The sequence below is a fragment of the Epinephelus fuscoguttatus genome, linkage group LG13 (assembly GCF_011397635.1).
Source record: "Epinephelus fuscoguttatus linkage group LG13, E.fuscoguttatus.final_Chr_v1".
NCBI lineage: Eukaryota > Metazoa > Chordata > Actinopteri > Perciformes > Serranidae > Epinephelus > Epinephelus fuscoguttatus.
Window position 1 is genome coordinate 29,256,882 of NC_064764.1, and position 14,057 is coordinate 29,270,938.

General features: G+C 42.2%; 1 protein-coding gene across 15 annotated transcripts in view; it reads right to left on the minus strand.

Annotated features, from left to right (window-relative positions):
* mycbp2 (MYC binding protein 2) overlaps positions 1-14,057 on the minus strand; it is an 83,411-nt gene that overhangs the window by 35,221 nt on the left and 34,133 nt on the right. For all 15 annotated transcript variants that reach the window (XM_049595024.1, XM_049595021.1, XM_049595023.1 and 12 more), the window contains 22 exons: positions 12,871-12,990; positions 12,632-12,713; positions 11,829-11,946; positions 11,355-11,713; positions 11,050-11,222; positions 10,501-10,626; positions 10,108-10,235; positions 9,821-9,912; positions 8,862-8,996; positions 8,639-8,722; positions 8,020-8,116; positions 7,731-7,923; positions 6,901-7,175; positions 6,562-6,783; positions 6,208-6,399; positions 3,936-4,142; positions 3,687-3,824; positions 2,045-2,223; positions 1,813-1,955; positions 1,601-1,701; positions 1,295-1,513; positions 982-1,204 (listed from right to left, as the gene is read on the minus strand). In XM_049595024.1, the coding sequence (XP_049450981.1) occupies positions 982-1,204; positions 1,295-1,513; positions 1,601-1,701; positions 1,813-1,955; positions 2,045-2,223; positions 3,687-3,824; positions 3,936-4,142; positions 6,208-6,399; positions 6,562-6,783; positions 6,901-7,175; positions 7,731-7,923; positions 8,020-8,116; positions 8,639-8,722; positions 8,862-8,996; positions 9,821-9,912; positions 10,108-10,235; positions 10,501-10,626; positions 11,050-11,222; positions 11,355-11,713; positions 11,829-11,946; positions 12,632-12,713; positions 12,871-12,990 (3,606 nt within the window). The remainder of the gene's footprint in view (positions 1-981; positions 1,205-1,294; positions 1,514-1,600; positions 1,702-1,812; positions 1,956-2,044; positions 2,224-3,686; positions 3,825-3,935; positions 4,143-6,207; positions 6,400-6,561; positions 6,784-6,900; positions 7,176-7,730; positions 7,924-8,019; positions 8,117-8,638; positions 8,723-8,861; positions 8,997-9,820; positions 9,913-10,107; positions 10,236-10,500; positions 10,627-11,049; positions 11,223-11,354; positions 11,714-11,828; positions 11,947-12,631; positions 12,714-12,870; positions 12,991-14,057) is intronic.

A 14,057-nucleotide genomic window follows, 5' to 3' on the forward strand; every position in this document is an offset into this window, starting at 1 on the left:
TTGTTTGCTTGTTTTTAACTTTTCTTTTTTTTAATCTTACAAATTTTCTTGTTTTCAATTTTCTCTTTTTACTAATTTGTTGCTAATTTTTTTTCAGCCAAGTCTTCTTTTGTTGTTCATTGCCGTCTTCCCATGTTTTTAAAAGAGATCAAGCCAAGGTTTCAAAGGGTTAACAGGTGCCAGATGAATTAATGTGAAACTATTTTTGTTGTTAACAAAAATCACATAAGACAAACGCAACTGTTTCATCTTGCAGTAAAAAAGTATTTACTTTTCCATCGCTCCTGCAAGCAGCAGCCCTCACTGTCGAGTTCATGCTTCTTTGCTGTGGCCATGTCTCATACCGAGCCAGAAATGCCTGTTGCTAGGTAACTGTTTGTTTGTTTACTTGTCTGTTTATGAAAATTATTTGTTCCATCTGCATAGTTAATAATTGGTGCATGTCTACAAACTGTTTGACAGTCCTGCCATCGTGAGGTTAATGGAAAAAATGCAAAGTGAACTTGCTTGAGTAAACAAATATTGGGTGGTGAGCTACATATAGTATATTTTGAAACACCAGCCACAGGCCACGATTGGCAATCGAGCCGAACTTCAGACAAGCCTGAATTTCAAGTCTAACAAGCACTTCAAATGAAAATGAATGTCAAGTACTGTTACAAGCATCCTCAGTGCTGATGAAGTTAAATATCAGAAAAGCGCAACATCTTTATCTTATCACTTATTAGCCAGTGATGATGTTAAAAAGCACTTACAGCGAAAAGCAGAAATTGCCAAGTGTAATTGTCTTCATAAAGGTTGATAACTTGATTTTAAAATAAAGAACGTATCTTTTATTTAATTTGGTAAACTGTTTTTATTCTGCCTCACTGCTGTATATTAAATTGAGTCTCTCTGCTTTTGGAACTTTAGGATTTATTGTGATTCTGTTATCGTCAAAACAGCAGTTGTGATGTTCATAAATGTTCAATGCTCTCTTACCTGGCAGCACTAGGACGGTGGTCGGCCAGCCCGTGGAGCCCGAGAACTTCTTGAGCTCCGTCCAGGTGTTGATGGTGTCATGGATCAAAGGTTTGCCCCCCAGGCTGGACAGGTGGAGGGTCCGGCTGGGGATGAGCAGGCGTAGGACGTCCTCTGGCTGTGCAGTGCCGCACTGCTGATCAAACTCGATGGTGGTCCAGCGGACACAGTCTGGGAACGATACCTGAGGCAAGGTGAGACGAGATTAGTGTAGAATTAAATTATATCTGTGTCATTTACTTTTTCTTATTTAGCATGCCATAGGACACCTTACCCTGTACTGTGTGACGCCGGCTTGTTTGTACGGGTGATCACTCTCAATGACTGCGTAGTGGTTTGAGGTGGTGCAAGCAGACAGCCCCTGCTCAGGCTGGTTGCCAGTTGTGCTGTCTGTTGACTGGTTGGGATTGAAGGTGGGTGGGGCGTACTTTTGGTTGAGGGCAGAGACAGCAGGTAACAGCTCCTGGACAAGTCCAAAGACCTCGACAGCAGCCTGGATGAGGAAGAAGAGGTATTTCAACACACAATGCCACATCAGAGAGAGACAATTTAGGTTTGCCCTCCTGGTTTGACCTCTTACCTTAGGTACAGATGCAGCAACAGGGCCGATGTAAGCCAGGATAAGGGGCAGGAGCATGGAGAACAGGCTGGAGGAACTTAACAGCTCAGGGATATCATCCACTGGAGATAATAAAGGACATTAAACTGAAGAGAGGCTGAACAGGTACAATCCAAATACAACACAAATGGCTCTACAGCAATGCTTTTGTAGTACATGTTTGTTGTGCTTACCATCGACAGCAAAAGCTCTGTGAAGCAGGTCCTTTGCAGCTCTAACCACGGCGCTGACCACAGACAGAGCTCTGCTACAGTTCTTGTCCTCCTCATTGGCTTTGCTCAGCAGCTGAGACTGGAGATCCCCGTCATACTCACTCCTGGAGCCATGAGAAACATTCAAGTCAGAAAAATCAAAACCCAAATACTTGTGAGATTAAATTTGACAAAATGCTGGCTTTGTGTTTACCTGTAGTAGAGAATCTGTGGGATCTGCCCTCTGGTCTGGTTGGTGCCGTTGCTACTCAAGCTGCAGGTGCTGAAGGTGAAGGACACGCCATCAGAGCACTGCACTGTGGTCATACCTCCATCTCCATTGGCTGTCCGGCTGCCATAGTTCCGCAATCGCACAGCGTACTTGACACCCTCCTGCAATATAATAAATCAGTGAGACATGCATTTTATTTATTTTTATCCTTAATATCAACAGTTCACACAGTCATGTTTAGTTAGATACTTTTACACAGTCATTTATCTTTATCTTTATCAGGTTTTTACAATGTAACTATTGAAAACAAACATAGAACATGCAGCGTTTTTCACTTAAGACAAATAAACAGAATTGGAATTAAACAAAAAAAGGGAGTTTCGGAGTAATATACAATTTTCACTTCTTCCAAATTTCCTTAAATTTAATCCTGGATCCTCTTTATGAAGGTAATTATTTCCTTTACAAAGATTTCATATCATGTTTCAACGCACATCTTCGCCCATCCAGCTCTGTCTCAAATGGACTTGCATACTGTCTCAAATGGATCCCACACACTGCTCTTGCTCAGCATTACAACTTATTTGTTATACTAACATTTTGGACCAGAGGGACCAAAATACTAGAGGAACTTCACATCTTAGGAATATCATCCACTGGAGATAATAGAAGACATTAGATATTTCAATACCCTTGACGAAGTCTAGACGGACAGAAATGTTTGTACAACCAATAAATTGTCGTGCTAAGCAAGAGCAGTGTGCAGGGTAAATTATATCATAACATTTCCCTAAAAATGGGGTTTCTGGCACAGTCTATTTCTTTGTAATTGCTTTTTAACAGCTACAATCAGTATTTTGTTTTAGTATTTGTAGATGTTAGAAGTAAGAGTTCGTCCCAATTAAATGTAATATTTGTCACACATATAGTTACTTATTCTGTATAAATCTGTTGCCAAAGAAGCAGTTACTTTTTGACAGGCCCAAAACAAGTGGTAGTGATTGGCTTACTGGGAGCCACAGTTTCTCCAGTAGTTTTCATAGCCTGAGTGACAAGTGACTCTTCCAGCCAAACACTCTATAAAGCTGAGCTTGATACTTTCTATTTTACATTTACAATATTTGTCCAGATATCCTCTGAAATGCAACTGTTATTTTACCTTTCATGTTAGTACTTGCTTTTTCAACCTCCTTAAGTTCCCTGTGTGGTCCTGAAATCATTTGATGCCCTGAATCTGTCCTATAGGCCCTAGAACAACTTTCAATGTTGTTTTCAACCCCTTTAACTCTCTAACATAGAACTATTTTATGTAATGGTGTACCAGAAAAAAAGTCACAATTATTTAACCAGTGTAGTCTCGTTAATGTCTGAAAATCGTTCAGTGTCCCCTGATGAAAAAAGGTGCAGTATAAGGAGAAGTCCCCCTTAGCCCATCCCTTATAGCTCGCATCCAATTTGCTTGGAGTAAAATCAAAGTCAGAATCAGGAGACTACATGCATCTTCACAAAACCAGCACACAATTGCACACAAAAGTTAGAAAACAGTTACAGCATGTTGCGTCCTGATGTTTGTGTCCCAACAGTGAATCATATGTGTGTAGTATATTCTTGAGATTCTATGTACCTTAAGTGGCACAGCCTTGTCTAGGCGAATCTCAGCGATATCACTAGGAGAATCATCAGTGCTGTAGGTGCCCTTCACCAGCTCCAGGGACGTCCACCTGTGAGAATGTGCTGAGTCCCCTGGGTGCTCTGTCTGCGCCTGAAGAGAAAGGGAACAAAAGGTTGCCAAGGTTGAAAACTAGTCAAGCAACACCAGAAACTTTCTGAAATATAAGAAAATACAAGCTGAAAATGATTTGTAATCACTTACATCATCAGCCAGCACCTCCAGTTCATACTCATGGATGCCCCCTCCTCCGTAGACACAGACGCCCACCAGCACAACGCCTGGCTTGTCCACTGTCATACAGATGGCGTCAGGAGAGCCATTGCCCGTGTTCCAACTCCGGCCCTGGCTGGTTTTGGTGAAACGGTTGGGGGATGCTTTCACAGAGTGGAGCGAGTTCAGTCCATCAACCTGACACGCAAGAACACAATGAGAGATGCAGCCAAACATATCAAACTAAGTCCATAACCACATTTGAGGAGTTTTACTGCAAATATGAGCATGCAATAACATCCTAAATAAAAATCTTCTGCATAAAGACCTTTCACAATCATGTATATATACACATTAATACTGCTGTTGAAATAATGGATGTCATCTAAATGTCCTTTATTTAGATACAGAAACAGAGCAGAGAGAAAATGGATGCTCCCTAGAACAGAAATTGTCTGAAATAGACTGAAAAATAAAGTCTAAAATAAAAACATCTCATGTCTGGCATGTGTACAAACTATTTATATCACCCTGCTGACAATAGAAAGCCAGACACAACAGCAAAGGGACAGATCCAGGTGCTCAAGGGGAGGAAGAGCTGTTTCCCTGACAACAGACTGAACAGAAAAACAGTGGTGTCGGGCGCTGCCGCCAAGTGACGGTTACCATGGCAATGCAAGTTGAGGAGTCCTGACTGCAGCAACAAGGGTATGCGTGTGTGACGATAATTAAATGAGTGTGAGAGAGGGAGGGTGACAGACATCTGTCCCACCCACCTAATGACTCAGCATGCCATCAAAACAATAAAGAAAATCTAATTTCCTGTTTTTGTGTTTTTGGTTTTTTGGCATCAGAAGAAGTTCCACCTTGTTCCAAGCAAAAGCTGTCACAGTGAAAAATGTGTCTGATAACAACAGAGCTTTACATAAAGTGATATGGCAAAAGGAAGGAGGAGGACGGAAGAAGAATGTGGAAAGAAAGTAGTCTTGATGTCAGATCTCATCCCTAATGTATAAAGCTACACTGTGATGAATTTAACAAAGTTAGGAGTGGATACAACTGTGATTTGGCTGTTCAAAACACAACAAATGAATGTGTCAAAGGGCAGTGATTACAATGTGAATGGCTGGTACACAGACAACAAAGGATAACAAAAACGAGACACCACAGATTCTGTTTATGTTCCTGGACAAAAAAGCTCCACAATTCGGCTACGCTGAAAACCTGATGGATGTGGGTCGTTCGTGGAGTGGATGTGCCACAGGAATGTACCTTTTCACTGGCTACACCTGCAGAGCAAGTACACCTTAGTGTTGTGTGAGCCACAGGCAAAACAAAACAGTGAGCTTTAGCTTTGGGATTATTTCTTCAATTTTTGGACCCAGCACAGCACTGTGAAATATGTGTAATATCAGTACGTTAACATCTACAGACTACAGAATCAGTAACATCTTTTAAATCACTTCTTCACACTTTGCAACTCTGCTCAAAAAAGGCTTATTGTTTCATTGTTTGTATTAATCTTTATTGTTGGGGTTCCTTTTTCTTTATATTTCTTAAAATGGCCTGACTTTATTTGGTTCCTGCGTTATTTTGAATGCGATTTAAACCATGTAAAGTATTTTGTGACTCTGTTTTGAAAAGGGCTTTATAACAAATTATTTTTATTATTATTGTTATTATTATTACAGTACACTATGTGAGGAATAAAGTTAATAAGCAACCGCCAGCTGATAGTTGCAAAAAAAAATGCCAAGAGGTGATCAAGACCTCAAAGTGGAAGCCCTGTTTGATACAAAGCTGCCAACATACGGTATGGCTAACATACTTATCAAAGATAATTATACATTAAAAGAAAATATTGACTTAAAATGGGAGTTTTTCATCAACTTGTTGGCGTTACGGAAATGCAGCTAATGTTTAGATTCATATTCATTTATTTAGGTAGGTAGGTAGGTAGGTAGGTAGGCCCATTTCCATGTATAACGGCCACACACACCTCATGTAAAAGGCCAGTCTTCAATCTGTGTTTTCTATTTTTACATTTGTAAAGCGGGTCTCTGTGGCACATATGCAAAACTTATGTGCTGCTCTCACATGTAGCCAGTTTCACTGATTACAGTGGAAGCAGCCCCCCCAATAAGAGCACATCAGGATTAAGGATCTTAAAAAGATTCTAGACTAGGGTATAAATTTGCCATTTACGTATATATGTGTGTGTGTGTGTGCGGGTGCATGTGAGTATCAGCGTGAGTTAAGTTACCTCAGAGCCCAGGGCAGAGGCAGTGAGCTCAGAGACGATGGAGGCCAGCAGACCACAGGTGTTGGAGACCAAGTGTGGAGAGAACAGCTCCACCTCCTTCCTCAAACTCTTCCTCACCGGCAGCACCACAATCACCAGCATCTTCTCCAGCACCTCCCGGAAACTGGTCATGCCCATCAGGTTCTCCTCCGTCTAAAGGAGGAAAAGTTATTTTGGCATTTGATGAGAACACGATGTTATAAAGACCATATCCTCTCCATCTACCAAACATTTCCTGGGTCACTGACCACAACCATGTCCACCATTTTGAAGTGAGGAAACCTGTTGTACAGTGCATGATGTGCAATGACTCACATGGCTTAGTTTTTCCATGTGGGCCACCAGCAGGGGGAAGCGGTGAGCGAGGGCAGAGTCATTCTCTGTGCTGACTTGTTTGACCAGTGAACGCAGCAGCACTTCCCCGTCATATGCGATGGGCAGGATGGATGTCAGCTTGACTGAGGTGTTGCACAGAGCTGACATTACAGCTGCCAGCAGACGGCTGCTGGATGTGCGGAAGTTGGCCTCGGCAATGTCCTAAAAAAACAGGGAGGACAAGAATGAATCTCTGGTTGTATTATTGCTGATGAGAATAATACTGTAACCACTTAAATCCTGTTTAAAACTACAATGACACGGTCTGCCGTCGCTGACCTGGTCGAGGCAGTTGAGCAGGTCACAGAGACAGGCCCACTGCAGAGCCGGCGTTGGGTAGAACGAGTGAAAGCAGGCAGTGAAGGTGTTGTGGCACTCCTGCAGCACAGCCTCCAGCAGGGTCAGAGGTTGAGACAAGTAGCCCTGAGGGTCGTTGTCCAGCTTAGTCAGGCAGTTGTCCATGCCTTCTGACAGAATCTTCTTCAGCAGGCTGCGTGTCTTTCCCACGCACTCTGCCAGCTTGCTCGACTCCTCCACCACAGCTTTGGTGCTGGCTAGAAATCAAACAAAGCGAAAAAGAGAAAACATTGTGAGAGCTTTTCTGAAGCTACACTCTATATAGAGAGTTCAATGGAAATGTACTTTTTGACATTAAAAATCTTTCTGCAGTTTACTATTTTGTGAAACTGAAATAAGGTTTTTATATTTTCTGGGCCACACACGTACAAGTATTGGCACTCTGGGTATTCCATTCTAAAATTAATAACAATGAATACTGTCAATTGTTTTTCATTCAAAGACATTCATAACTGAACAGGAAAAAGCATTGTCAACAGTAGATTGAAAGCAGCCATTATACTGCTGAGGATAAAGTGCTGTTGAAAGAATATTTCTCCTGCCAAATGACCATTTGTGTATCAATTACTCACCCCGTGTTACACTGAATTAATTAAGACAACTTTTTCTCGAATGCCTCCAACATGAATAAAGAACCCAAAGTAGAGAAAATGCTTAATGAATGGAAGCCTTAGGGGTCCGTGTTTAACTTCCCAAAGAGGCAGCCCATATCAAGGGGGTGAAGTATTTCTTTAAGGTCTCTATGTTCCTACCAGCAATGGGGAAGATCTCACAGATGTAGACCCTGAGCAGGCGGAGACAGCACGTGCCGACAAAGCGCAGCCTCTCCAGGTCCAGCAGGGTGGCCGTGTACTGGAAGCCCTTCAGCCCTCGCAGTTCCTCCACACCCAAAACTAAGGTGGTCCAGCTCCAGTGAAGGACGCTCAGCAGAGACTCAAAACACTCCTACGGAAGGACAGAGGTAGACACAGGTCACACACAGTGTATTAAACAATCACCTGTCAAGACACTCAAGCAGGTAGAAACGGAGACATTACTCACCACTGAGACGGTGCGAGCAAATGAGCGTTTGAGGATGTGCACTGGTTCACTGGTCTGCTGTTTGCCTTTAGATGCATTGCCATCATTTGAAGGGAGCCTGAGGTTAAAATATGAAGACACATTTAGAATCATTTACTTGACAAGCTCATAGCACAGGCATTAGTTGCATATGGCAAAGGGTGGCAGCTGCCATGGAAAATAAAAATAAGAAACTGATTTCATTTGTATTGCCTCAAAAATGATAATTTGTGCTTGACACATTTTCTAGTAAAAATTTGCATGTTATTCAATTAATTTCTTATTTTCTGTGTAGTTAAACAAATGGCAAATGATAATTACACCGTCCTCTCTGTCCATGGTGCTAAAATATGTACCAAAATTGACACGACGAAAGGCAGTTTTCACTGCTCTCCTTTTAAGTGGTGCATTACATGTAAACAATAGGCACTGTGAATGTGAGAGAAAGCTGCCTAAATGTCTGTTAAAATAGTTTTCAACAGCAAAGTAGGTCATTGATGTCATGTCCCATTGTCATACCTTGGTTTTTACTGAAACAACACCCTGGCCCTGAGACGAAATAAGCTTTAAACACTGTTAAAATTTAAAGAATTTTACTTACCTGTAAAGTAGCTGAGGTATTTGACCCGCGTTAACATCTGTACCATTGTTTGACTTCTTAGAGCTTTTGAACTGAAAGACCACACTAAAGAGAAACAGGAAAAAAAGACAAATTTAAGGGCTGTTAACATCAACTATTAAACATGAAATGTGGCCTAATGATACATATGGAAAATGCCTATTAGTTCAGAAGTATTATATATATATAGTGAAATCCGTTTTACCCATCATCAGTAGTAATGGTAGCCTGTCCATGGGAGCCACAGTCACTGCTGGGTCCAGACACTCGGGCCCACGCCACATACCACCAGCCGAGCTGCAGCAGCACTGGCTCATCAAACATCATGGCATATTTCTCCCTTAAAAATACAATAAACAACAATTACCGCTTTGTGGTTGTATGCCTCCACAGACCAGTCAAGTTGCATTTACAGTTTACATCCCTGTCTGTGAAAACATGGATGCTTCACACACATCTCCCCCCAGCAGCACAGAAGATCTATACAATCAACAGTTTCAAAGTGGACACCCAAGATTAGTGTCACCAATTCAGCATCTGTTAAAATATCACCCCTTCTGTTCCTGAGATATGATGTTGAGTAATGGATAGTGTTTTTGCAGAACATTATGATGTCACAGTGAAGATGACCTTTGACCTTTTCAATATAAAATGTCACCAATTCACATCTTATTCTATCAGACATGTGCGTCAAATTTTGTCATAACTAGCCGAAGAATTCTTGAGTTGTGGAAAAAACATGAGGTCACAGTGAACTTGACCTGTGACCTTTAAGAACCACAATCTAAACTGTTCGTTCTTGAGTCCAAGTAAACATTTGTGACAATTCCGAGGAAAGTCCCTCAAGGTGTTTCTGAGACATCACGTTCATGAGAATGAGATGGATGCAAGGTCACAGTAACCTTGACATTTGACCACCAAAATTTTATCAGTGAATCGTTGTGAGCAGATGTCGCATTCACAAGAATGGTAAGAATGAGAGGGATGGACAGACAGACATATGGACAACCCAAAAACATAATGCCTTCGACCAAGGCTTTCGCTGGTGTGGAGACATTAAAAAAACAGAGACCAACATAAATAGATATTCAATATCCTTCCTCCTTCTTTACAAGAAATAGTTGTGAGAACAGAAGAGAAACGTAAGGAATCCACAAACTTTACCTGGCAGCGCAGTCATAGGCCAGCACGTCAGTCTCAGCCAGCAGATCACCATCTGTCTCATGGTCACCGCCGTCAGGTCCCAGCTCAAAAAGCTGCACAATGTTAATTGTGTTAATTAATAATTTAATTAATGTTTTTGGCAGTCTTGTGTGTCCTATGACAAATAAAGTGAAGTCTAAAATTACAGGTAGGACAAAAAACAGCATGAAATGAACATTATGTACATGGCAAAAAAAAAAATACATATATCTAAATGTGTTTTTGTTTAGGGTCACAAGCAGGCTTACCTTGATCTTTGCAGTGTACTCCCCTCGTCCCCCGAACAGACCCAGCCCACCCAGCAGGATGTCTGCATCAGCGCAGAAGCGGATGGCCTCCACAGAGTGGGCTGAGTAGCCCCAACCACCACCGTGACCTTCAACAGCACACACAGGATCAATAAGGTTACGCAAGATACACAGAAGTTGTTTATCCACTTTCAGTGGTTCTGGTTGTTTACTAAGGAGGATAATAAACTGATTTTAAGTAAGTTTCAGATACTTAGCAGCTTTGACTTAAAAGGCTAAAGGTTAGTCTAGTTTGATATAATCACAAGATCAAACCCAAATACATAAAAGCATCTCTCAGTGTGTTGTATCATACATCATTTACCATGAATCCTCTTCAAAGAACCCACTTACTCTCAAAGCGGTTCACCACACTGTAGTCCTCCTTGGAGTAGACCTTCATCACTGCCTGGGTTTCCTCCTCTGCGCTGGCTACACCCATCTTCAGCTCTTGCATGGCTGCCAGTGTATCCAAGCAACCTAAGTGGACAACCAAGTGTACTTCCTCTTAGCATTGAATGATGACAAACATAAATTAATAACCTACGCATTCCTGCAAACACTTAATCATGTATTGGCTATGATCTAAGAGCAAATTTGTCTCTAAAATCAATTTCCCCACGATCTGAAAGAGAAACTGATGGGAGAACAGAAAGTGCATCACTCATCATTGAAAGGCCCATTACATGAAAAATATGGCAGCTACACTGACTACACAATAGCCTGATCAGAGGTGTGGGGATTTAGACACTGGTTACATCTGCTTTGAAGAAACAGATGTCCAAACTGTCCATCATCATTTGTGTCATCGCATTCACGTACATATTCATAAGACAATACTACATTCATAAAAGATTCATGAAACCAAAAGCACTTTGCTGAATGGTTAGAGCAGAGGATTACCGAGGATGTGTAGGGCTCCGTGAGAGCGAGTAGTGGTGGCATGTGATCCTGAGGGCAACGCAAGCTCTGGACTAAGGATGCTACAGCGAGCCTGTAAATCTGTAGCAGAGGGCATCCTGGCATCAGCTATCACTGCGTTGTAGCACAGCATCTCTTTGGCAGCTGGCAGGAACCTGAAAGCATGAAGAAGAAAGAGTTAAAAATAGAAAAGGACAAGTTATCTTACAGGTGATTTACTGAATCTTAAAACGTTGGATAAATAGCACACAATATGCATTTCTGCTCTGCATAGTCCTTGTGCTGACCTCCATATGACATCATACACAGGGTCCAGACACAGGCCAAATCCCTGCAGGTCCTCCTGCTCAGAGTCGTTGAAGGTCCTGCAGCTCCCGTCCATTTTGTTGATAAGCAAGCATTTAAATGGAGGCGGCTCGGACACAGAGGAGGGCACAAGGCCAATAATGTGTTTGCTGGCAAAGATCTCTGAAGTGGCTAGGACATGGGAGTTGATAAGAGCCTCATCGATCCGCAGGAACGTCTGGTCACCGCTGGCGCCGATCCAGGTGGCCTTCCGTCCGTATTTGGCACCAATGTTGGGCATGGGAGATGGCTTGGCATTCCAGTAGGGCATGTCCAGGATGGGCCGACCCAGCTGTCCTTTCTGAAAAACAATAAGATACATATTCACTCAATTTGTGGTCAACTATATGTGTAAAGCAACAAACAAGTTTTAAAAATGAGTTTAGTTCAGAAATGCAGTTTAGTGTTTTTCTTACCGAGAAGCTGCCAAACGTAAACACCTGCCCATCCATGAGGAGAACGGCCGTGTGGTTACTGCCCGCCGTCACCTGCACACTGGGACCTGGAAGGGCCTGCACCAGAGTTGGAGAACCCCTGGCAGATAGAAGCATTGTTTTAAGTGTGTGTCCGCGTGAGTGCAGTTTTGTTTATTCAAAATACCTCAAAATGGCAAAGCAAGAATCTGGACTTACATTTATTAATCCCTTATAGAACAAATGGGCGGAATCAGCAAAAGTAGGCCTATGAAGGCCCAGACACGCAAAACCAACATCAAAGATTTAAAGGCGACTAAGGCTGTTGCGTCACCTTGAGTCGCCTGTGTCATCCAATAGCCAGCTAGAGCGTACGTTCTAGGTGGCTACAAGTAAAGAACTCTCCAAATATTACTCTTGATTCTAGCTTGCTTGCTTTCTTTCCTTCTGTTTCTCTTCTTGTACACTGAGCTGAACAGCCAACCAGAGTAATTTCACTCTAGTGCCAATGATGCGGGACACATCACAAAAACTAGGGCAACACACGCTCACCCAAGGCCACTGGCCGACAGCCGACAAGAAGCTAGCTATCCTTAACATACATATAACAACAAAAAACTTTGTGCTAAAATTATAGGTCATGTAGTATTTCCTGTAGTTTCCATTCTGTTATCTCTTAATTAAATGACAATAAAGCACTGTATGTTTTTTTTTCCGATGAACTATGTTTATATATTAGGAACAATTTCATTCATTTGAACATGACTACCATTAATTTTAAAACACAAAGGCAACAGAAGCAGTACCTGGAGTTGACATCTCCATGTCCAAGCTGCCCATGTTGGCCATAACCAAACGTGTAGACATCTCCATTCTCCATCAGCACCACTGTAAAGCAACATAATCATGACTGTTTGTTACTGACATTCTTTCTTTCAAGGTCAGCCAAACTTCTTAAGAGGTTTTAAACATATTCTTAAAATAATATGCACACAAATCTACCTCAGTGCCTGACCAGAGGCAGCCATGAGGGAAATCAACCTACCTGAGTGGTGGAAACCGCAGCTGACCTGCACAGCTCGCAGCTCGCAGTCGAATCTCACAGCCCCTGGGGGATAGGTGGTGATTTTGCTGGCATCCTTCTCTCCGCGCTCACTGCTACCATCTACAAGACAAACACTCCAAGTCAGCACATTTGAGTAGAGAATTGGGGGAAGAGTGAGGTTTAGTAGTGACTTCAGACCACAGAGGTGGATGTCTCTGCGCAGTCCTGGAAAACAGAGCTGTAGGGAAAAGAGGATTCAAAAAGAAAAAGAGGGAGAAAAGGGAGAAGCATGCCGAAAAAGAAAGGAGAGAACAACACCTCTATTACAGAGAGGCTTTTGGTAACCAGTCCCATTACAGATTGTTTTGCAAATAATTTGATTTTCTTCTCAACATCTGTTGTGCTTAATGAGAAGGAGGGAATCTGGTTTACCCTGAGCCCTGTGCAAGAGGTACCAGTTGTGGTGTGTGAGGGGAAAAAGTTGAATAGAGACCCATGCATTACTGTAAAAACAATAACAGTCAATAACCGTTTTGGACCAGGAACCAGCTCATTGTGGTTTGGCTCATGGCCCAAATGTATAAGGTAGGGTTGAAAGTTTAGCTCATGGTGACAGCCATCAATGTAAGTTAAAAAACAGAAGTGCTCTTAATGACATCTAAAGTACCATTAAAGCTTACAGGAGGTCACAAACAGAAACACCAGTATTGTTGGTGAGGGGGTTTGGAGCACCGGTTCCTCTTCACGAGTTAAAACCATGAAACAGGATGCTCAGGGGTGTTACACCAAATAACCTACGGCTGCCTGACAACTGTGCAACCACAATGAATGGTTCCACAAAAGGAAAAGTTATTCAGCAAAGTAGAACAGCCTCAATTTCTAAACTGAGATTCAGGATGAAACTACTGCTGCTGTGAAACAGAATTCACTGTGTCATAATTGTTTCCACATGTACCAGCAGGACAATAAAACAAGCCATTAATCCTCACCAATTAGTTTCCATTGGGAAGGTTTTCAAATTGTGCATTAAATCAATGCTTTACATCAACACAGGCACAGTGCTAGGCACCCAAAATCAAGCCTAGCTACTGTCATCCACTAGCAGTTTCAGACCTGCTGTTCCACTCCAACCTGCCCCACCTATTGGCAAAAAAGCAACATCAGCAGCTCAGATAGGCAGATGTAGA